This window comes from Empidonax traillii, unplaced genomic scaffold, assembly GCF_003031625.1.
Source record: "Empidonax traillii isolate 1590-97213 ecotype Southwest subspecies unplaced genomic scaffold, ASM303162v1 scaffold12:size2584012, whole genome shotgun sequence".
Lineage (NCBI taxonomy): Eukaryota > Metazoa > Chordata > Aves > Passeriformes > Tyrannidae > Empidonax > Empidonax traillii.
The window spans coordinates 1,834,080-1,858,751 of NW_020955205.1; the positions used below are offsets into that span (position 1 = coordinate 1,834,080).

The 24,672-nt window shown below is 46.6% G+C and overlaps 1 protein-coding gene across 7 annotated transcripts in view; it reads left to right on the forward strand.

The window, feature by feature from the left end:
• Positions 1 to 24,672, forward strand: part of MYO9A (myosin IXA) — a 168,372-nt gene that overhangs the window by 81,793 nt on the left and 61,907 nt on the right. For all 7 annotated transcript variants that reach the window (XM_027889155.1, XM_027889197.1, XM_027889171.1 and 4 more), the window contains one exon: positions 19,013 to 19,129. In XM_027889155.1, coding sequence (XP_027744956.1) covers positions 19,013 to 19,129 — 117 coding nt within the window. The remainder of the gene's footprint in view (positions 1 to 19,012; positions 19,130 to 24,672) is intronic.

Sequence of the window (24,672 nt, forward strand, 5' to 3'; positions counted from 1 at the left end):
TTGTCAATAGTCTCTCTCCATCCTGTCAACTCCCTTCAGGTCCTGGAAGGCCACAATTCAGTCACCCCAAAGCCTTCTCTTTTCCGGGTTGAACAATCGCAATTCTCTCAGCCTCTCCTCCCAGCAGAGCTGCTCCCTCTGATCTTGGTGCCTCCTCTGGACTCCCTCCAACAGCTCCGCCTCCTTCTGCTGTTGGACTCCAGGGCTGGAGGCAGCTCTGCAGGGGGGTCTCACCTGAGGGGGCAGAGGGGCAGAATCCCCCCCTCCCCTGCTGCCCAACGGCTGCTTTGGATTGGAACAGCTGCAAACAGTCTTACCTTGCTGCTCTTTCTGTTGAGATCAAAGAACCTTCTTGAGACTGAAAATGGCTGATCATGAGTTCCTCAACTGCTATTTAGAATGTTTCTGGCATTGTCACTGCTCACAAATGTCATGTGTTCACTTAGAGAGCTTTGTCACCAGTAGTATCCAGTCGAAGAAATGAAAGATCAGGGTGTGTTGTGGTGGGAGAAGCACCAGGCTCCCTTGGGAAATGTTGGTGGAATCTCTGTGATGAAATCATTTTGTAAGAAGCTGTGAATTGTGTTGAGAGATGGGCACCACCCCTGCTTTGTATTCACCTCCTTCCAATACCAGCATCCTGACCACCAAATTTTAGCCCCGGGGAGTAGGAGAGGGGACTTAAATTCAGATCCATCTCAGTCAGGAAGGAAGAGTGGGATTCATCTGGGACTTTACAAAGACTACTGATGTCTGATAATCCCCACTCATGACTCATTGGGCTGTTGGAAACCAATGGGCTGGTTATTCTTCCTGTGTGTTTAACAAAAGAGCATTAGAGTTGGCTCAAAGGGATGGAAGGACTGCGGTTCTGAGGGTTTTCAGACATGACTGTCCCATCACAACCTCTGTACCTCACAGACAGCTGCCTTTCCTGGTGTATTGAGCTGCTTCTTTATTTTTCAGATGCTGGAGGGTTTTTTCACAGCTTGATGCACTGAAAATTTCAGGAGATTTTGTCTGGATGACTGTACTGCAGTGGCTCTCAGAAAAAGGGCTGTGAAAGTGTCCCTTGGACATATCCTTGCTTGTTTACACCATCAAGAAGAGCACGTTGGATCCACCAATCTTCAGGTGGTAGAGAGGTGGTGGCTGCCCCACCCCTGGAAGTGTCCAAGGCCAGGTTGCACGAGGCTTGGAGCAACCTGGGCTAGTAGAAGGTGTCCCTGCCCATGGCAGGGGGTGAAACAGGACAAGCCTAAATGTTCCTCCCAACCCACACCAGCCTGGGATTCCATGTAGAAAGCCTTAAGGCCTTGGGTTTGGGATGGGGTTTTCAGCTTTGATGAGATTCCTCTGTGCATCTGCTCCACACCAGAGTGTTTCACATTCTGTGCTGGGCACAGGGGCTGAGATTTGCTGACCCCTGTCCTCAGAATTGGAGTACATGTGGACGACAACTCCAAGTAGGAAAGCTTCCCATGGAATGGTTAATGTGAGTGTGGTCATTCCATGCTCCCAGCCTGGCTCCTGAGTCATCTGCACCCTCAGGGTCCTGCTGTCACAGTTGTCACCCCCCTCTTAGTAGTGTTGAGTGGGCAGAGGAGATGCAGTTGGCCTGGAGGAATCCTTTCCTTTGGGGTTTTGGAGGGTCAGAGCTGAGACTGGACTTTTACTGTACTTTTCCCCTTTCCCGAGCCATAGCCCCCGGCACCCAGAGAAGCTTCTCTGTGGGATTTGCAGTGATGTCACATTCCTGGCTGGCTGCTCCTCACTGTCTTGTTGTTGTGCTCTGATTGAAACAGGGGCCTGTGGTTTGGGGCTTTTTTTTTTTTTTTTGGAAACAGTGGTTTGAGGACTTGGCAACTCATTTGAAACGTTCTCCTTCCTGGCAGTTGTGAATTGACACCAGACTCTTCTCCTGGGTTTGCTTTGCTCATCTTTTCAATATTTAGGTAAAACTAAATGTTTTATTCTGGTACGTTTTGGTGCCTGGGTAGAAGTGGTTGGGCAAAGTGTCCTTGTGAGGAATCACTTGCAGACAGACCTCAGAGAATCCCAGACTGGTTTGAGTTGGGAGGGACCTTAAAGCTCATCCCATCCCACCCCCTGCCAGGGGCAGGGACACCTTCCACTATCCCAGGTTGCTCCAAATCCCATCCAACTTAGCCTTCAACACTTCCAGGGATGGGGCAGCCACAGATCCTCTGGGCAGCCTGTGCCTCACCACTCTCACAGGAAAGAATTTCTTCCCAATATCCAAACTAAATCTACCCTCTTTCAACTTAAAACCATTCCCCCTTGTCCTGTCCCTCCAGGCCCTTTATTGATATTGTTCTTTTTCACTTATGACTTTTCTTGATGGATTTGGACTCATGTTGGGCTTTGCCTCCAGGACTAACATGCTGGTTTTGAGTTGTGCAGAAATATTGACTTTGTCAGCTCTGTGTTTCTGTTACCAAGTCAGGACTTTTCGTAGTCTTGCCTACATAAAACTTTTCTGCTGTGTGATCCAAGGAGTGGATCACTTCAGGCCATTCCAGTGCCTAAAGGGGGCTTACAGGAAGGCTGGAGAGGGACTTTTCACAAGGACAGAACTCCAGGAAAGCAAAACCAGTGCCTCCTGTGTGCCAGCACTTGCTGGTGCCATCATGTTCAGCTGAGCAAGTTCCTCCCGACACAACTAAGGTTTCATTTTACTGTATCTCACCCAGGAAGGTATGAGGTGTGTGGGGGCAGCACCTACTCGAGCAGGGTCACAGGGAGGAGCAGATAAATGGTTGTGAACTGAACTCCCATTTTAAGGTGCCATCTATTGCTTCTTGCTGGGTAGTCAGTGCCCATCCTTGGGATATTCCCAGGATTATGGAAGGAGCATGTGGTTCTTCAGGAAGACCCTGCAAAGGGTAATATGCCAACAGGTTTTTTAAATCATCAGTAAACCTTTAAGAGGTGGTGTCTCACCGTGGTGTTAATGTTTGAGGACGCTCCCCTGTCGCTGCTGCAATTTCAGAAATGAAGGGGAAGGCAGTCAAGGAGAGTCCTGCTTCTGAAGGGAAACAACACTGCTCTCCAGGCTGTGGCACCGATGACAAGCATGGGCTTGATTGTAGCTCTCCAGCTGCATCTCCAGCGCCTCCGAAATTCCAATGAGCAAGAGCAGAACATCCATAAATAACGCTTCTCTTTACCTCTGGCAGCTGCCTCTTATCTCCTGAGCCATGCTGGCTCATCTGCCCCAGAGCTGCTCCTGCAACCATTCATTTTCCCTTTTATAGCAGCTGGATGGGGTTTTAATGCAGTGTCTGAGCCGCCGGCGCAGTTTGGGCGGGAGCGAAGGTTGAGGAGCTTTGGGCTGTAGATAAACTGAGGGAAAGGCTGCACAGACATGAAAGGCGGCACTTGTGTTCTCAGGGCTTGGGTCGGTGTCCAAAACAGCTGCCACTGTCTTTATCAGGAGTGAGATGGTGGATTAATGGAGCCAGGAGCAGTCCATGGGTTTCCAGAGAAATCCCAGTGGAGTGTTTGGGAACAGCGAGCTGGACAAGTCCACTTATTTAGCAAATCAAATGCAGTGAGAAGGACCTTTGGAAAAGGCTGCGGAAGCATTAGAGCCATCAGTGGTATGAGGGATGACTGGACAGTTTGGATTAAGATCTGCCCTAAACACTGGGCATCTCTGCAGCCACAGTCACCTTCTCCCTAATAATGTAAAATATAGCAGGCACATGGGTGAAATTGGGGAAAATGGGATTTTAACGGCTGTAAATAACGCCCACTGTGGGTTGCTGTTGTCCTTCTCCAAGTGCCCCCCAACTCCAGACTCTGGGCTTTTTTTTCATGTGTTACTCCTTTTAAGTTCTAGAGAGGTAGGGAAGTTTCATAAGCCCCAATTCAAGTATTCAGAAGAAAAACCCCAGATAAATACCAAGTGCCTCGACTGATGGTTGGTAGGAAACATGCAGACAACAGGGGAGCAGAGCATTGGATCGAATCTTGGTAGAAACCTTGGGGGTTGTTAAAAATCTTTATCTTACCTGTAGTCTGAGCACCCTCTTAATCTGTGTGAGGATCTGCCCTCCTGGGCCACGTCTGTCTTCCTGCTTCTAAATAATTCAAGGAATTCCGGTTTTTTCCCTCTCTGCCGAAGGGCTCCAAGGCCATGAGTTTATGCCTTGACTCACAGTCATTTACCTCTCTCAAATCCAGTCTTGCTTGGTGGTTCCATTCCCCCTTTCCATCATGCTGGAGAAGAGTCCTGTGTCCGAGCTCCTCAGCCATCCCCACCCTGTTTCCATCCCTTCTGTTCCCTTTATCAGCCTGGTTTCCGTCACCTACTTCTCTGTTTTTCACCATGAGGTGGTTTTAATCTAGGCCTTCCCTGGTTACCAGTTTGTAACCAAGGAAGGGGCAGTGTTCCCAGTATTCCATACGATTTTTATGTAAATCGTGGTATAAATAAGAGGGGAGAAGCGGCCTTCGCTCTCTTCTCTTCTGCCAAAGTTCGGGAACAGTGAATCCCTGCATTGGTCTCGCTTATCTAAGGCTGAGGCCTGCAGCATCCACTAACCTGCCACGTGGAAGCTTGGAGAGTGCTGGCAGTGTCTGCCAATCCTGCTTTCTAAGGGACGTGGTGAGATTTGTTTTACTAGTTATTTTACTAGTTCTCGGGTTTGATTGTGCGTATCTATTCAGTGTCCCTTTTTGTTTCCTTTTGTCCCTTTTTTCCCCTTTTCCTATCCCTTCGGGGGGTGTTTGGATTCCCATTTGCTGTGTACATAGCATCTTAACTGTAATATACATAAAATATATTTTTTTTATATAACTAGCTTGATTTTCGGGTTCTTCAATTTGCATAGTTTTTTTCCTTTGCCCTGGGGGAAATAGAAAGGAGGGAAGAGAGGGGCTGCTACTGGGGGGTTGGGCATTTGGCAGGGAGCCAAGTCCGAACCATCATACACCAGTTTCTGCATTTTTTCCATTTTCTTCATCTGATGAGGAAAAACTCATTATCAAAGTAAATACATCTGTTAGTGAACCCTCTTTTACATTCCTCCAGAAAAAAGAAGATTGTTTCCGTGATGTTTTCAATATAACTGTGTTGGTATTTTCTTGCTAAAATACTTTTTAACAGATCCTTATAATTTTCAGCCGTTTGTGCTCAGGGACATTTTATCCCTAAGGGTTAGTTAACGAATTAATTCACACTTCCAGCAGAAATCTGATGGGAAATTGCACAACAGAAGGGAAATAAAAGATGTGAGACAACTTCTTGGGCAACAACTGACCTGATTCTTCTGTTCCTTTAATTTTGGAAAGCTGTTGGGAGCTGGGTATTTGATGTGATGAGTGTCACTATAAACAAGCCTTGTATTTAACTTACTGTTTGTTCATAATTGTAAGTGGAAAATGGGTATCTCAAATCCCAAAGGAACTGAAGGAACTAAGGTGTGTGTCCGGTTAGAAGCAGATGTTGGGCAGCAGCCCTGAAACCCCCCCATGTCTCCTGTGCTGATCCCACAGCATGGGCAGCAGGTGAGAACGAGATTCTGCCCCCTCAGGTGAGACCCCCCTGCAGAGCTGCCTCCAGCTCTGGGGTCCAACAGCAGAAGGATTTGGAGCTGCTGGAGCGAGTCCAGAGGAGGCCACGGAGCTGCTCCAAGAGCTGAAGCCCCTCTGCTCTGGAGCCAGGCTGGGAGAGCTGGGGGTGTTCAGCTGGAGAAGAGAAGCTCCGGGGAGACCTGAAAGCCCCTTCCAGAGCCTAAAGGGGCTCCAGGGGAGCTGGAGAGGAACTTGAAACAAGGGATGTAGGGACAGGCCTCCAAGGGGAATGGCCTTCCTCTGCCAGAGGGCAGGGTTAGATGGGACATTGTGAAGGAATTGTTGGGTGTGAGGGTGGTGAGGCCCTGGCACAGGTTGTCCAGAGAAGCTGTGGCTGCCCCATCCCTGCAAGTGTCCAAGGCCAGGTCGGACGGGGCTTGGAGCAACCTGGTCTAGTGGAAGGTGTCCCTGCCCATGGCAGGCAGGGAAATAAGATGATCTTGAAAGTCCCTTCCAGCCTAAACCGTGCTGGAATCCTGGGATCATATCCGTGTTTAGGTGGCTGGGTGCTCTTTAGCAGCTGACTCTCCGTGCAGGTGGTCACATGGCTGTGGAAGGATCATCAAACTCTTCCATGAGCAGAGCACCCAAACTGCCACTGAATCTGTGAAAGGCTTTTTATTCTGCATAAACAGGTGCAGCTGCAGGTCCATGTGGAATCACCCTGTGACTAGGTAGGAAAGCTGCTGCAGCTCAGGTGAGATTTGCAAACCCAGATATTCATTCAGGCTCCTGAAAATCTGGGGTGTGCAGAAACAAACAGGGGGTGACGAACATTAATCTGTGTTTTTAGTGGGACAGGAAGGCAGGAGGAGACAGTCCAGGTCTCCTGCCAGCCTTTGCTTTCCTTGTCCTTTCATTGTCCCTGGATCTGTGCTGGCTCAGCTGACCCAGAGAAAGTTCTTGGAATGTGAGGAGAGTTGGGTTTGTGTCCTTTGGGAGAAGGGGAGAGGAGAGAACCTTTGCCCAGGAGCAGTGGGGTGGGCACATCTGTCCCTTCTGGTACCACAAAACCATTCAATGCCATTTTTTCATGTCACCAAGTGTCCCTTCACCCCGACCTTCTTTACCTGGGATGAGTTTTTCCCAAGGAACACAAAACACTTGGCACATCCAGGAATAACCACCACAGGATGGTTATTTGGGGTGTTTGGGGCTTCAGATCAGGGAGAACATTGAATTTTCCACATAAACATTTACTTTTCAGCACATTCACAGTTAATTGGCAGAGACACAAGATAGAGAAGCCAAGCAGAGCAGAGCATAATGAAAGGAAAAAAGTGTTTCATTACAGAAAAGAGCTGATGTTTCATTCTCTTACATCCTTGTAGTGGGACTATCTGATGCCTTTTAAGGGATCAGACCATTATGAGACCATTATAAGGGAAAAGGAATGGAGTTCCAAGGCTAAATGGCATAACATTGCCTAAGATGTTAAAAAAAAACAACAAAGGGAGAGATCACAGTTGCAACTAATCCCAAACCTGAAAATATTAGAGGAGAAAAAATGAGAACGAGACAAAATAATTAATAGCGTGAAGAAAGTGGGATGAAAATTGTCAGTCCTGAAGCACGAGGGCATTTAATGGAATAGAAAGTGGCAAAACTGCTGGAAGCACCTACTTATCCCAAAGCCCATTAGCTTGGGAGACTCATTGTCACCACGGGTTATTATGTGAGGAGCTCAGCAGGATCCCTTTGAAGAGCTACTGTTGATGAGTGTGCTCGGAATTAACAGAAAAATAGTCAGGGAATAAAACTGAAACCTCACGAAGCTTTGAAGAGGCAAACAAGCTTCTCAGGGCAACCTGAGAGGGTAGAACTTCAAAAGAAACCTTTTTGTGGGATGAGGTTTCTCGTTTTGCCCTGTGCCTGGTGATGCAATAGGGATGAGATGAGTAGTGGTTTTGTCACTGGTGTCCTACATGCATTCCTGCATGGAATTCCTGCATGGAATGCAGCATCCTTTCATCAACGTGCAGGCGTTTTTTATCCTGTTTTCATGATTTTTTCACTTTACTGTATGATTCTCTGCCCTGACATTCCCACAAAGTGATGTGTGGGAGGTGGTCTGGGATCTGGTCTAACAGTTGATTTCTGAGGATCTCCCAAACCTGCTGATCTTCATAGAATCCCAGAGTGGGTTGGGTTGGAAGGGACCTTTCAACCCATCTCGTTCCACCCCCTTCCACTATCCCAGGTTGCTCCAAACCCTGTCCAGCCTGGCCTTGGACGTTTCCACGAATGGGGCAGCCATATCCTCATATACCAAAGTTGTTCTTGTCAGTCATGTGTCCTGTGCCATCGTGGAAAATCCTGGGTGTTAACTGTGTTCCTGGTATTTATTTGGCACTAATGCCTGGAAAAAACAAGGAAGACATTGGGATTTCAGGATTCCTAACAAAGTCCAAAATCAGGACTTCAGGAAGGGAAATACTGGCTTTCCATGACCTACTCTACCTGGAATCAACCTCCTGCTCCAGCTGCCTTCCCATCCTTAAATCCATTCTCAACCCTTTAAAAGATTCTTTTAATTACATCTGGTTACTGAAAAGGCACTTTAATTTCACTGAGATGTTTTAGTTACTGAAATTTCTAAGATCATGCGAAAAGTTTTCAAGGAATGAAAACAAACCACTCCTGGGTTACTGAGTCAGCTCTTCCCACGTGGGATGTCATTTTGGTACAGTTGCTTGGAATATGGGGTTTTTTGTGTACAATCCCATCCTGATTAAGTTTAGGTTGACTTTTTTTTTTCTCAACCTGAGGCTGTTTGTCAGTGGCTGAAGGAGGAGGAGGTGCAGGAGCTCTGTGGCTAGGCAGGGTGTGCTGCACAGCCCTGGCCTCTCCAGCGGTGACAGCTGAGGTGTGATGGGAAATAATTCCCCTTTGAGGAAGTTTGCCAAAAAAAAAAAAGGGTAAAAATAGCCTGTACTGATGACGCTGATGCACTGGCAGAACAAGTTTTTCTGCGATGTCCCTCTGCTTGGGAAGGGCCAGTAGAAAGGCAGGACTTTGCTTACAGAAGTTCGAGTGCTATTTTTGGTGGTGCCTTGGATGCCTCGTTGGGGCTGGCGGTGTGTTGTGCCTGTAAAGTACTGAGCAAATTGCTCTAAAGGGGCCTCCAGGTTCCCCCTCACATCAGGTCACACAACAACTTGTCCTACTACTGTGTAACTTATTAACTGATTTATGTCCCGGGTTCCCTCTGAAAACATGGCCTGGACCACAGCTCAGTTGGTGCTGTTGGTACAACTGGCTCTGGATGCACAAGGGTGGAGGAAAACTCTTTTTTGTCACCTTGGACCCTTCCAACTTGGCTGCCTACTGGGTCTGAACTTCTGCAGCTCTGTGGTGGGCTCAGGATTGCACCCTTTCAGTGGGGGTGATCCCCATGTCTCTCCTCTCATCCTCTCCTCTCCTCAGAGGGAACCACAGTCTTGTTTTCTGAAAGAGAGGGCGGGTGTTTTCTTTCCTTTTCTCTTTTAATCTGTCACAGGTGCCATTTTCTAACCCCTCTGCTCAAATCCAAAGGCTGTGACTGAAATCTTTTTAGGAGGATGATGTCTGGAGCCAGGTGACTCCACAGCTGAGAGTTGGGGAAAATTGCTAAAGAGATTTGTGTTGGTTCCCTTTGCTCTTGACTGTGACTTGGGGGCTGTTTGTGAAAAGCGTAACCACAGCAGATCAGACAGTCAGTTGCAGGAGAACAATGTTAGGGACTTCAAATGAGGTCTGAACATAACTAGGAGGCTCTAGGGATGGAATTGGGGTCTCCCACCTGTCCTTTTCCAAACCTGCACAGCCACCAGTGAGACGCAACAGGTGTGTCTTCAACACACTCACACAAGACGTTCTCCTTTGAGGTTTTCCACTTTATTTTCCTAATTTCCATCCATATGACAGGAGGATGAGTTAGGAGAAGGCAGTTGCGGGAGCACACTGACACTTCCCATGTTATTCCTCAGGAATTATATTAGTACAAGCCATTTCATTAGGATTGTATGTGAAATAGCATGAGGATCATGGAATCACAGCATGGTTTGGGTAGGAAGAGACCTTCAAGAAATCTAATTCTACCCCTTGCCATGGACAGGGACACCTTCCACTATCCCAGGTTGCTCCAAGCCCCATCCAACGTGACCTTGGACACTTGCAGGGATGGGGCTGCCACAGCTTCTCTGGACAACCTGGGCCAGGACCCCACCACCCTCACAGTCAACAATTCCTTCCCAATATCCCATCTAACTGGCAATGGGATCCCCTCTGGCAGTGGGAAGCCATTCTCCCCTGTCCTGTCCCTACATCCCTTGTCCCAAATCCCTCTCCAGCATTCTTGGAGCCCTAAAGAGGTCCCAGAAGGGGCTCTAAGTTCTCCTGGAGCTTCTCTTCTCCAGCTGAACACCCCCAGCTCTCCCAACCTGGTTCCAGAGCAGAGGGGTTCCAGCCCTTGGAGCAGCTCCGTGGCCTCCTCTGGGCTCTCTCCAGCAGCTCCACGTTCGTGTGCTGTTGTTCCCCAGAGCTGGAGGCAGCTCTGCAGGTGAGGTCTCACCTGAGGGGGGAGAGGGGCAGAATCCCCCCTCCCCTGGTCACCCCTTGGCCAGCAGGATGGACACATGGTGAACATATTCAAACTGGTTTTAGTTATATTTTTTAAAATGATTAACTTTTTTTTATAATTAGTGATTAGTGGTTTGTCTTCTCCTAGGATAGCAGGTAAACAAAGCTCTGAAGGACTCAGTTGTCAGCCTGGATATATTGACACAGGAAGGTTGTCATTCAATAAATGCATCGATTTGACTCGTCCTGTTGCGGTTTTTTGGGAAGGGTGTTGGCAGGGTTAGGGAAATCCCCTAAAAGTACCTCTGAGTAATGGAGAGGAACCTTTGTCCAAGCAGGTGATTGTAAAGATACCAGGAACTCAGTCCCAGGTAGGTGGTCATGGAAGGCACTGGGAAGTGGGTCCTGGAGAAGGGAAAGCACAAGGAGGTGTTTGATACCTAAAGTTGGAAACTGATACCAAAACCCCCCTGTGAATCTGAGAACGTTATAACCGGTGTGGTGACAAAATCCGTGTTTGGGTGTCGTGTTGGGGCACGACATGGCATCATCTGGGAGTGACATTCCAGGCTATTTTTTTCTCATTGGAAAATCCACCCGTAAGTTCTGGAAAACATCATCGTCACTTGCATCTCTTGGATGAAATCCATTGGCAGGACACCCCTACTGCCTCCCGGCTCCAGGGGGAGAGGGGAAGGTTTGTGCCAGGATGTGGCAGGAGCCAGGGATAGTGCAGGACTTTGGGGTTTTGTTGGTTTTTAAAATCTAGAGTTTGCAGGTACATTTGTAGAAGCAAAGCATCAAAATGAGCCTTTGCAGGAAAGTTTGTACTGTTTTTAAATGAACTTTTCCTCTTTTTTTCTTGCTGTTAGAAATGAAAACCTGTATTTTTTGCCCCTCTTCTTTCACTGATGCTTCTAAAACTACTTTTCCTCCTCCTTTAATCGAACGTAAAAATCATTATAGAACTTTGTTGCAGGCTGAGTGGTGAGTTAAGGGTTGGATCTCTCCTAGGGAAAGCACCCAGGGGAATGACAGGATTTGAATATGATGTGAAGATAAAATACAAGTGTGGAAAATGACATCACCCTTCCCCAGCCCGAGCATGATATAACGCTCTTGAATGCCAAGACAGGGATTAAGCCAGAATCTGATATCCTGCAAGAGCACTTTCCTCTGGGTGTTAAGCCTCTGTTTAAAGAAAAAAACACCCTAATCCTGCTTGTCTCAGCCCATGTCCCATGAGCCAGAGGAGAACCACAAAAGCTACTCAGTCCATTGCTGTGGATCAAACTGACTGTGACACGTTCAGGCACAGATGGGAAGGGAGTGGGACAGCAGGAACCCACAGTTCTCCATGTGCACACACTTGGGGGACTTGGGACCCACTCGATGGAATGAACCTGGTGGGAGAACAATTTTGGTTGATGAAAAACTCACCGAGATCCATCCACGGGCACTCACGACCCCAAAACCAACCACACCCTGGGCTGGTCCCACAGCGTGGGCAAGGGGGAATGGCTTCCCACTGTTGGAGGGCAGGGTTAGATGGGATATGGGAAAGGAATTGTTGGCTGTGAGGGTGGTGAGGCCCTGGCCCAGGTTAGCCAGAAAAGCTGTGGCTGCCCCATCCCTGGAAGTGTCCAAGGCCAGGTTGGATGGGGCTTGGAGCAACCTGGGATAGTGGGAGGTGTCCCTGCCCATGGCAAGGGGGGAACTGGATGAGCTGTAACATCCCTTCCCACCCAACCCACTCTGATCCTGTAAGTGAGGCACTAAAACCTGCAATAGGACCAGTAGATGGATTTAGACTTTGCCTAATTCAAGCCACGTAGTGGTTTTTGTCTCCTTTTTCTCCGACCCGGCAGTGTTCTCTCAGCTTTGATGATGAGCTGTAGATGTGGTGGCAGGTTTTGTTTGTGGTGCTACTCTCCTTCCTCACCATCCCCCTCATTTTCTGCTCCTTCCCTAATTTAGCTCTCGCAGTGTCTCTCCCTTCCTTAGACACTGCTCCATTTCAGAACAGCAGTGACAGTCCCAACAAACCACCCTCAGCTCTGTTCCTCTCCCTACAACTACAAAGCCAGGCTGGAACCACCTTCCCTATGTGGTTTATTCCAACCCCTGTGGAGCAATAACAGTGTCAGAGAGAAAAATGAGATTTTTGTAGTATTTTCGTCCATGTGGTCACCACTCCTCCGAATGAGCCCTTCAGTAGTATCTGGCACCCCTAAACTCTACTCAAATCAAAGTGTATTTTGAATCTACTTTATTTAATCACTTAATTAATGATGATCATTATCACCATTGTGCCTTGGTGGACTGTTGCCAACTGACTGCACATCCAAGGCTTACTGGGAATGAGGGGTTGGATTCTCTTCCTGGTCATTAGATCCCTTTAGGAGATCCAAGAGCTTGAATTGCTCTTGGTTTTGCTTGTTCTAATCTCAGAAAATTCCTCTTCACACTGGCCAAGCTTTGCTAATACCTGTATCTTTAAAAAAAGACGTAAATGTGGATTTTTTTTTTAGAGTAAAAACTGTTGTCTTTCATTTTTTACTCCTACGTGCAGCATACTTTTTGGCGAATAGATAGTTTGAGGCAAAGAAGAAAACAAATACACTTTTTTCCTGATTTTTCCCCCTATTTGGAAATTAAATATAGCACTTCAACCCACAGAAGCGATGGAAGGAGGGAGATTTTCAGCTGAAAATCTTAGGTAAATACCATGGCAAAATTCAGTAGGTATTAATATGTGGTTTTGTCCTCTGAGTCATCTTGGAATGAGACATTTGTGTTCCAGTAAGTACAGATGTAATTATGAAGCTAAATTTCACCTTCGAGATTAAATGGGGGGGGAAATGGGAGTGGCTGATAAGGATTTTAAAGCAGCCATCAAATGTTAAGGAAAATCAACCCTGTGTGTGATAATCACTCCCTAAATTATTTCTGTGGCAGGGTATCAACAGGTTCCTGGGCTTTAGTGCCAAATCCCTGGGAGCAGAAATGCCAACTGATTCCTAGGGGAACGCATTAAAAATGTATTTCATGTCTTAAAAGGAAAGCAAACAAATAAGGCTCCCAGAGAGCCGCTGAAAATCCATATCCAGATTGAGGGTTTTGGAGGGATTTCCTGAAGAGTAAGAATTTTAGTGCTGCCTTTTTCTTCCCTGAATATTTCATTGGAAGCACCTTTCACCCTTGTATAGAAATTGTAGGAAGCCCATCGAAGGCTCTAAAGGAAAAGGGGATATTTCCTCTCTTCCTGTGCTCAGATCTGATTTCCTGGAGGGAAGAGTGATTTCTGTTTCTGCTCCATGGAAGCAGGAAAGGTATTTTGTGGTGCCTTGACTTGACTTAAATCACTGAACTAATTCTGTTTTTATGTTTTGCACCAAGTCTTGCAAATTCCACACCTGGTAAGTTTCTGACCAGCCTGGAATTACTGGGATTAATTGTGAAGTGTGAGTTGATAGGGGTCTGAAAGGAGAATTGTTGCTTGTCTTCCTCCTGGAGGGCAGGAAACACCGGCACACAGGGCTTCATTCCAGAGGAGCTGCTGGGTCATCAGGAGAGAAAGAGTCCATAGATGGTTCCTGTGGCTGTTTAACAGCTGGATTTTTGGAGCTATTGCAGGTTCTCCTTGGAAAAATTACATGGAGAGTTGCTTGTAAAGGCAGATTTTTTAGAACGGGTGGGAGTTTTGCATTTGTAGGGAATGCTGGCGATGGGTTTACCCAGTGTGAACAAGTAATGGGGGTAACATCCCTCATGAGGTACACACACAGAATCTCCAGGGAAAAGGCTGGGAAACTGGAGGAAGAAAAGGCCAACAAGTCTTGTGGAGTTGACAGCAAATCACCAAGTCATCTGCTGGGCTAAAACAAGGCAGCAGGTCAGGTTGTCTTCTAACAAATCTTCTCTTCTATATCCAAGGAATTTTCCGGTCCCAAACCTTCCCTTCTCAAATACCCATAGCTTATAGAAAATCTGGAGTGGGTGCATTGGCCTTGCTCCCATATCTGTGTTGTCCCCTAGTGAAAAATTGGGATTTAACAGCCTTACGTTGACTGAGAAATGCTGAAGTCTGGTCACGTTGCCCGGTGGAGTCGCTCAACACGTCGTTATGGCTGTGCCCAGATTTGCATAACGCTGGGAGATGGGATAAGGGTTGTCAGAGCTAATAACCTCCCCAGGTATTTAATCCTCATTAGGGCTCTAAGTCGTTTTGGTGCTCACTCACTTTCCAACTGTGCTCGTTAAGTCCACTTCTCATTAACCGAGGCTGTGCTCAGGAACTGGGGTCTAAACCCACCTCCTAAGTTGCATTTTTTATGGTAGTGACCCCAAATGGGTTGAGTGTCAAAGGGCATTTTTTAGAGTGCAAAATGGGTTTTGGGTTTTCCTGCCTCGCTCTCCCAGAGGAGTGTGCGGTGCTACCTGTGCCGGGCAGGCAGCAGTGAAGGGATGCTCAGGAACCCTTCTGAGCAAACTAAAAAGTATAAATGGCTGCTCAAATGTAATATTAATGGGTTTTTTGATGAACTGGTCATTAGAGCTGCCCATACCCAAATATCCCTCCCCCCACCTTGCTGCATCAGTATCTCATCCCTCACATTAGCCATGAGGGAAGATGGGCAAACCTCTCCACGAGCTGAGATGTTTGAAGCCTTTAGGGACCTGGAACTGTCTCATAAATCCCCCTTTGGAATTATTCTTACCCGTCATTGATTGATTTAATTCCTAAGGCATACAAAAGGGATGAGCTTTGCTTTGCTTTTGCTTTCTTCTGATTTTCGGAGTCTCCGTGTTGAGCAACGCCCTGCACAGAAACAGTCAATTATTTTTGGCAGGCTCTTTTTAAACAAAATTTTAGGGGGGTTGTTTATGCTGGTCACAAGAGCCCTTCATCCCATGGGGTTTTTTGGGTCAAAAATGTTTAAAGCTGAACGTGAGAGACCAGTTGCTGTTCCAGATTTGCTCCAAGGTTGGGGTGATTGGATGGAATAATTGAGGAATTGATGAAATAATCTGGCTCTTGGGTTTCAGTATCACTCTGGTGAGTAGAACCCACACTCCAGGGAATGTTCCTCTTGACTATGGAATTGTGTGACTAAAACCAGTGTCATCTTGATGGTTTTTACCTCAGAGAATATCCTGAGTTGGAAGGGCCCCACAAGGATCATCGAGTCCAACTCAGCAGGATCTGTTTGCCTTGTTCTACCTGGGGTGTGCAGGCTCTGGGATATTTCTGCAATTATGTGCTCTTTACCTTTCCAGGCCCTTCAGCATTTGTTCCCACCCATCTTCTCTTCTCAGGCTTTATTTATTCTCCCTAGTCTGAAAAATTTACAAGTATTCTAGTTTTGTGCTCAGATTTGAACTATTGCTCTCGCTTGTGTGCTGGGTTTGGCCAGTCTCTTCGCGAACGAAGAACGGGGGAAGGTCTTTCCACCTTCCAACCTGCGCATTGGATTTTTTAGGTGAGACACAGTGTGCGCGGAACTGAGCCCACCCTTTAATCCTGAGGTTCGTCTGCCGGGGCCAAGCACGCTTGGATGGTGGCAGCGAGGTCCTCAGGATGTAGATGGATTGCCTTATGGGCTAACGAGCTCCATCTGCCCGGGGAGGGGCCCCGACCGGGAATCGAACCTGGGTCTCTGCAGTGACAGTGCAGTGACAGTGCTGGGTTAGTCAGCAATGTAAACACTGAATCCAACAAGGATCATGGGGGAACTTTATATTCCAGCAGATCATGTGAAAATGGCTGTCAGAGGTTAGCTGGGCATCTTGGAATCATGGAATCCTTTAGTTTGGAAAAGCCCTCTAAGATCATCGACTCCAACCATTGCTGCAGCCCCGCCACGGCCACCACTGACCCCTGTCCCCAAGTGCCACATCCACAGGGCTTTTAAATCCCTCCAGGGACAGGGACTCCATCACTGCCCTGGGCACCCTGTTCCAATGCCTGACCATCCTTGCCATGAAAAAATTTTCCCTAAAATCCAACCTAAACCTCCCATGGCACAACTTGAGGCTGTTTCCTCTTATCCTGTCCCTTGTTCCCTGGGAGCAGAGCCTGACCCCCGTCTGGCTCCCTCCTCCTGTCAGGGAGTTGGAGAGAGCCAGAAGGTCCCCCCGAGCTTCCTTTTCTCCAGGCTGAGTCCCCCCAGCTCCCTCAACTGCTCCTGGTGCTCCAGCCCCTTCCCCAGACCCGTTCTCTTCCCTGGACACTTTCCAACCCCTCAGTATCTTGTAGTTTTCCATGTATAAACTTGGTGAAGATTTTAACCCTTCTTCTTTCCCTGGATTTTCTGTTTACCGCCAAATATTTTGAAAAATTCCAGCAAAAGCAGACCTTAAGTCAGAGTTTCAAACCTCAGCTGAGTTCAGGATGACAGGAGCAGGGAATGCTGGCCTGGCATGGGGCTGGGGGGTGCTGTGGGGGCAGCAGCAGACAGAGGATGTGCTCCTGCATTTAGTGACTTTATAATCTCAATTCTTATGAATCTACCGAACATGTACAAATGTGTTTTACAGAGGCTTTTAATTTGAGCAGATTTGGGGTTCTGAGATTATATCTTCTCCCGCCTGTAAAACACAGCCTGTCGCTGCTGGAACTGTGAGTCCTTGTTCCAAAACACTTCAAAGAGACATTTTAATTCTTAAGTCTGTCTTCCCCTTGTTCCTTTTGGCAGAAGATGTTTCCAGAAGTTGATCTATTTTTAAGGTGGCCCGAATGCGATGCCGATCACGACAACTTTAGACCATTTAGTGCAGGGATGAGGACTCCACCACTGCCCTGGGCAGCCCCTTCCAATGCCTGACAACCCTTTCTCAGAATAAATTTTCTCAGAATCCCAGAATGTGTAAAGTTGGAAGGAACCCACAAGGATCGTCAAGTCCAACCCTGGCCCTGCACAGGACACCCCAACAACCCCAGGATGTGCCTGAGAGGACCCTGTAGAGCCTGCAGGGTCCCAGTGTTGAGGAATGTTGGGGGGTGACTGCCAGCGAGTCTCGGGAATGGTCAGACTGGGAAGCTCCCTTAACACGAGCATTCCAGCCCAGAAATTGTCTGGATTTGTCAATTCAACAGAGAAAAGAAATTAGCTGATACAGAGCCAGCAGATTTGCCAGTGAGATCCACGTGTAGGTGAGCTCTACCCACCCTAGATTCTCCATACGTTGCTTTTCCAGGAGTTTCCTCTCAGCTCTTCCCATTCACCCATTGCTTCAAAAAGCAATGGTTGAAAAATTTGAGATCTGGGTTGTTGATTGTGTGTTTGGGTCCCTAATTATCCCTAATATCCAACTTAAACCTTCCGTGGCCTGGACTGTGTTACTCCCTTCTCCTGTTCCAGCTGCAGGGGCAGAGGAATGGGAACCACACACTGGGTTCATTGCATGTTAAGAGAAAACGTTGGCAGAACAGCTTGTGCTCACAGTAAATGATGCCACCTCCAAAAATCCAGGGAAAAAGAGTTGGGAATAAGCTGATAGAAGATAAATGATGCACCATGAGCTTTATGGTGTCATTTGGGGTCTGTGAAATGAGGCCACTCAGCTGGTGTTCCTCGAAGGGAGGGTTGGTGAGAAGGATTTCAAGGCAATGTGTGACAAGCGCTGATTTGTTACAGTTCAGGCTTTAATTGAAATAATTATGTGTGAACGTTCCGTTTCCTTTTTTGTTCTACAGTGGCTAAAACAAACCAAAATTTAACAGTCATGGCACTGTAAGTTTTTAGGGGATTAATATGTACCAAGGCTCTACTTGGGGTAATCATTTAAACCAGAGAAGAATCAGAAGCAGCAAGAACAAAGATAATCCTTAAATATGGATTCCTGCTTTCTGGTTCTGTCTGGAGGTGCCTGTCCCAAAGCCCAAGGACCCTCCTTTGATCTTGGCTTTCATCCCATCAAGTGAAATCTCTTTGATCATGTCTGGGAGCACTGTGGTGGGGATGTTATTCCTCTTTCTGGGAGAGCTGCTGGAGGAGCAGTGAACCTGCTCCCTGTAATTTGTAGCTCTTGTTAGCAGGACCTGGAAAATTTCACGTTTTCAGGAACAGTCAGATTTCCTAGAGGGATTTAAACCTCCCCCTTTGTGACCCTTCTGCTGGTACCAGGCACTGCCTGGCCTGGCGGGTGCATTCCCACCACTTACTGTTGTTGCTGTGCAATGTCAGCCCTCCTCTTTCCTTCTCCCCCAGGGAACTTTTCAAGGATCTTGGTGAAGTTATTATATATATTTTATATATTTTATGTATATCACAGAATCCCAGAATATGCTGAGCTGGAGGGGACCCACAAGGATTATCCAGTCCAACTCCTGGCCTTGCACCGGTCCATCCCCAAGAGTCACACCAGGTGCCCCAGAGGATCATCCAAACACTCCATGAGCTCTGTCAGCCTTGGTGCTGTGCCCACTGCCCTGGGGAACCTGTTCAGTGCCCAGCCACCCTCTGGGGGAAGAACCTTTCCCTGAGATCTAACCTGACCCTGCTCTGACACAACTTCAGGCCCTTCCCTCGGGTCCTGTCACTGGTCACCAGAGAATATATATTTATTTTCTTTCTTTTTGTCACCAGTGTTGGGATTTATGGTATGATCTTCTGTATCATCCCCTGGAATGCACCAAAAGAACCTGAGCCAAAGTCAGGGCCACATCTCCCAGCCCTGGGATTGCACACAGCTCCTGCTGGCACACACGGCGTCAACTAAAAGAGCGAACAAAAGCTTTGGCAAGGGAGAAATAGGAGTGTTGGATGTGGGAGCTTGAGAAGGAAAAGCCATTTTAAGAGCAGAGCAGGAATCCTTTGCAATGACCTTTTCTTGTTTTCCCCCTCAGGCTGTGACTGTGAGGAACTCCATGGCCAAGTCGTTGTACAGCGCCCTGTTCGACTGGATCGTGTTCCGGATCAACCACGCGCTCCTCAACTCCAAGGACATGGAGGAGAGCACCAAGGTAACGTCCCAGCAGACCCCTGGGCTGTGCTCTTGTGGTTTTAAAATAGGTGAAACATGACTCGAGCTCTGGCAGCACCTGCTTAACATAAAGTTAACTTTTCCTTGATTAATAAATGAGGATGTTATTTTAAGTGGTGTTTGCTGGCCTGAGGAGAGTGAAACCCCTCAAATATTGTGTCCTCAAAGCAACCAGGGAAGAGATTTTGTTGTAGCAACAACAACCTGTTCCCCCACCCCTCCAGGAGTGATGGCAACTGATTTTCCTCCTTGTGTGTAAACTGGAGGACTGTATGTAACTGAGGGGAAAAGGGGAACTCCTGCTAATGTGGAGTGTTGTGATGAAATTGCTTCATAAAAATAATGAGAAATGGTGAAGGAGCTGTGGTGGACACCAACCCCAGAATTCCCAGGGGTATGGATATCTCTGTGCTCACCTGTGCATGCAGCTCTCAACTACTCTCAGCTTGGGAATCCTGGGCGTGTTTTCTGTGGTGTGGGGGGGTTGTGCATCCAAAGTAAATCCACAGCTGCCAAAAGGGGGATAGTTGTGCTGGGCACCAACACTCTGTGTTGTTGTGCCATAGGAGTGGAGTTGCAGAGGCTTCCAGCGCAGTCACTCCTTGATTTAACTCCCCAGAAATCCTTGTGGAGCCTAATGGTGGTCTGGAAGTAAATCCATGCCTTTAACGTTTGTTTCTCTGCTTTTCTGGCAAGAAGAGGTTGTTAAAGGGATAACACCCAGTGAGTCTTCTGACTGCACATGTTGTCTCTCCCTCTGTTTAATATTTTACCAAAAATGTTATGTTCCTTTCCTGATTTTTTTCCCCAAGTCATCACAAGTTTTGTCTGGGCTGTCAGGAGAAAAAAAGAACCCACACTGTTTGTGTATTCAGTGAAGCAGGAAAGGTGGATTTGTTTTGATAAGGAAATGCATCTCAAATGCTAATTAATTTTTATTACCAATCCAATTATTTTTAAAAAATATTATTTAAATTTATTTAAATTAATTTTTAAATGCATAAGCAGACTAGGACACTCTTGCCTGCTTAGTCAGCACGTCTGTGAGGGCAGGGCACCACGGTGGGTGTTTATGGGCCATTAAACTTTGGTTCCCAACCTCAAATCTCAGCAGGTAAGAGCCAGAACAGCCCAAATTCCTGCTGTTTTCCAGCACTGCCGCTGCACATTAACCCTCTGCTTCCTGCAGCCAAGACTCCCATGGAACGTAACCACCTCCCCCTTGCCCCTCTCCCTGTGTTGTCTCATGAATTCCCAATTCCCAGGTTTCTGCCCCCTTTTTTTGCCCCACATCACGTGGTGTAGCTGTAAGATCCAGGTCAGGCCACGAGCGCCAGGAGCAGCGTTGTCCTTGTGCTGGAGTAGATCCAACTTCCCTGGCTCACACCCAGCACCCAGAGCTGCAGGAACGTGCCAAGATCCAGCCAGGTTTTCTGAAACAGGAAGGCAGTGCTTAAAATCCCAGGAAACGTCTACTCCTCGGGCAGGACTATGGTTCGGTTTATCTTCAGAGTTCTCTGTGAACGTTGATTCACAGATCCTGCTGAGCTGGAGGGGACCCACAAGGATCATCCAGTCCAACCCCTGGCCCTGCACAGGACCATGCCCAAGAGTCACACCAGGTGCCCCAGAGGATCATCCAAACACTTCATGAGCTCTGTCAGCCTTGGTGCTGTGCCCACTGCCCTGGGGAACCTGTTCAGTGCCCAACCACCCTCTGGGGGAAGAACCTTTCCCTGAGATCCAACCTGACCCTGCTCTGACACAACTTCAGGCCATTCCCTGGGGTCCTGTCACTGGTCCCCACAGAGCAGAGATCAGTGCCTGCCCTCCTCTTCCCTTCATGAGGATTTCTACAAGTCCCCCAGAAATCATGAAAATGCCCAAATCCTCCCCATTTTCTGGGCAGAGGATGAAGGAGAGGTTCATGTACCTTGCACAGAGCAGCTTTGTTAAACATTGACCAGCTGATTTTCCCTCGAGTGGTTCCACCACGTCACCTCCTTGGCCTTTGTTTTAGCCCCTGACTTTCATCCTTCCAGCACAGAGGGAGGAGACAGCTCTCTCTGACCTGGGCAGGGCCTGGAATAGTTGCTCCTCGCCCTCCACGAATAACGTGGCTGCCAGACCGAGGACATCCCTGGCTCTGCAGCTGAGACACCAACCAACAGTCACCACCCTGGAGGGATGGAGCCAATGCCCATTAATTTGGGCTTTCCTACCACTTCACAGTCCTCTTGAAATCCTTTTCAGCTCATGCTCTGAGAAGCCCCAGCTGAGGATAGAGGTTCTTTACCTCCTGTGTGGGGTCATGAGGTTGGGCAACACCAGCAAGGAGCTGGGAGGTGGACTTGTACCTCAGCAACTCCTGAGTGGGCAGCGAGTGGACAAGATGTGACTCACCCTGCAGCAAATGCCCTGGATTGATCCCAACCCACACTTGCCACTGATATTCCTCTGACTTCTAAGGGATGTTTTGAAATAATCCTGCAGGTTGGGAAGGTTCAGAAGGTGTCAGATGATGGATTTTGAGCAGAAGACTTTCTCAGATGAAAACCACATTATGCAGAGGTAAAATAAGGCTCAAAACCATCTGAATTCAGAGTGTGTATGGGAGAAGTAGATGAGAAAAATTAACATGAAAGTTTATCTTTGTGAGTGTAAATTTTTATTTGAGTGGGACAATGGGAATGGAGACAATTTTCAGATCCCAGTATGTGTTTATTTGATGTCAGCAGTAAGGAGAAGATCAAAAGATGAAGCTGGGTAGAAAAAAATAAACACTCGGCCATCGCTCTTCCCCATTTTCAAGCAAGTATTTGGGAGATGTAAATCAGACCTTTGATATCCAAATTTAGTTAAATGCACAGTGAATTATTTTGGGAAAACACAGTGGGATTTGGCTTATCTTGCTTGCTGACAGGATTTGTAGCATATTATTCCTGAGCAGAGTTGTGAATAAGTTATTTGATAGTTCATGGTAATGGCAGCTGTGGATCGGCTTCACTTTGACTCCCTTTTCCTTGGTCTTAGCTCCCTCTCTTTCAACTTCTTTTATGTTCTCATGATCCCCTACAAACTGTCTGAAATTTGACCTTTATTAATGAGGTCGGAGCCTTTTCCTTCTCTGGAGAATGAGATTACTCAACCTCAGAGAGTCTCTTATTGAATTCCCCTCCCATAAATCAGGTTAGGAATTGTTAGAAGTCCATCTCGTTGCTCCAAATGATGATATAGTGGAGATTGTGGTGGATCAAAAGGCATTTCTGAGGGGTTTGTTTAAGCTTTTCCCATTTGGTTCTTGTGAAGTGTCTTAATTTCTTCCTGAATCACCCTGCTGCTGTTTTCGGGTGACGTGCTGCCTACGTGGGGATGATGGTGAACTCATGGCCACAAAGAAGATCAAAATTAGTGGCCATGGCGAAAAATTCATGCTTGGATTCATGAAGAATTCATGGCCATGAAGAAAAGTCATTAAAATTAATGGCTATGAAGAAAATTCATGGTTGAATTCATGAAGAAAGTTCATTAAAATTAATGGCCATAAAGAAAATTCATGGTTGGATTCATGAAGAATTCATGGCCGTGAAGAAAAGTCATTTAAATTTAATCAACCAATTAATTCTTGGTGATTTGACCTGAAACAGAGTGAGAATTGCTGAACACACAATGTGTTTTAATGTGCACCAGTTCATTCATTTTGGGGTCAAGTTCCCAAATTGTAGCAAATCCCTGCCTCTCACTTTATATCATTGTGTGTATTGGGTTGATGCAGGTTGGAGTTGTCCTTTTAGATTTAGTGGCGATCGGTTGTGGGGTTGTTTTGGGTTTTGTGGGAGATTTTTTCCACTATTGGTTTTGGAATATTTTAAAACAAAGAAATTTTAAAATTTCAAAGAGATAAAAGATTTAAAAAAATTAGTAATAAATGAGATTTCCCCCCGAATTTGAAACAAACCTCTTTGTGATTGCCAAAACACACCTCCATGGTGGGGTGACATCACCAAAGTGCGTTTGGGGCTCCATAAATCAGCTCCAACATTCACTGTTTATTGGCATTTGGGGAATTGGGGAGCACGGAGCTTCCAGAGCTCTGCCAAAAGCCCTTAAAACTCGTGCTGGGTTTCAGTGTCCTGACTGGGCCAGTTTTAGTGAAGCTGGAGGTTTTTTTTTTAATCATCTCTAGCAGAAAGGCTCCCTGACCAGGATCTGCGCAGATTTTAAAACTCCTTATAAAAGTACACTTTTAATCGCAGTAATTTTGCTGTAGATTTGATATGCTAATTAATGCAGCCCACATTTTTGAATTTGAAATGTTAGTTTTGATAAAGAAACGACATTAACACATAAACTACACTTGGCAAGTGGAGGCCTAAATTCTGTTTCATCTTCGTGTGATTTCCTCGTGGCTCCTGTTCAAAGGGGGGGGGTGGGTTGAAACTGAAGAATTAAAAGGTTTGTAAAGAAAACTCCTTTGATTCTTTTCTTTAAATGTTGGGCTGCAAATTTAGTCTTAAAAGCACTCAGATCACAGGTTTTTAACAGGCAGTTTAACAAAATAATGTCGTTTGCTCAGACATCAATGGAAATAATTTTTTTGCACCTTGCTGCAAGAATTGGCTCTTTACTGGCAGGTTTATGCTTCTCTATCATGGAAAAACTGATATAACCCTTTTTACCAAGGTGCCAGGAGATTTTTTTGAGCCAGAAAGCAGAAAAACAGCCACGAATTCCAAATTTCTCAATTCAAAAAGCTTTACCCAGTGCCATCCACTGACCTGTTTCTTTTGGAAACTCCACAGCAAATGACCTGATTCTCAGCAGAGTCTGCCAGGATTTCTCTGGCGTGAAACTCTGCAAAAAACACTTCACAACATCTGAAACTTTGTGTTCTGGGACGGTTTGGGAGTTACACCAACAGTGAGGTGAGAAAAATGCTGGTTTACTCTGTGTAACAACCAGGGCAGAGTGAACCACTCTTACCTCTTGATACCTGCAGGGATTTTGTTAAATACAGATTATTTCTGTAGTTCTTGGTATGTTTAATTGTGGATGTCTGCAAAAGAAAAAAATATATAAAAAGAGAGCTTTAAAATATAATATTTTAATAGGATTCTTTCATAACTGTTTTTTACTGGTTTTTACTCTATGTGTTTTACCTGATAAATGGATTTCCACGCCCACATTAAAATATATTTGGTAGCAGTTTCAATGCAATAAATGAACCAGGGCAGGAAAAAAAGGGAAAGGGTTTTTTGTGCTCAGTTGTTTCATATGAAATCAAGTCCGTGGGAGCTTAAAAACCTTGTTCAGCTTAAAGTCTTCACTCGTGGCAGAGCCTTAACTATTCCCACAGAGCATCAGCCCCATGCTTGGGAAAGCTGGTGTTGGGAAATCATAAGGATTCTGGAATGTGAGCATTTCATCTTGTAAGTCTTGGTTTTATATGGTGGAATAGAGACTTTTATCATGGGGAGTTTCAGGGGTGGGGTGGTTGGGGTTGGGATTTGTTTACACAGGGAC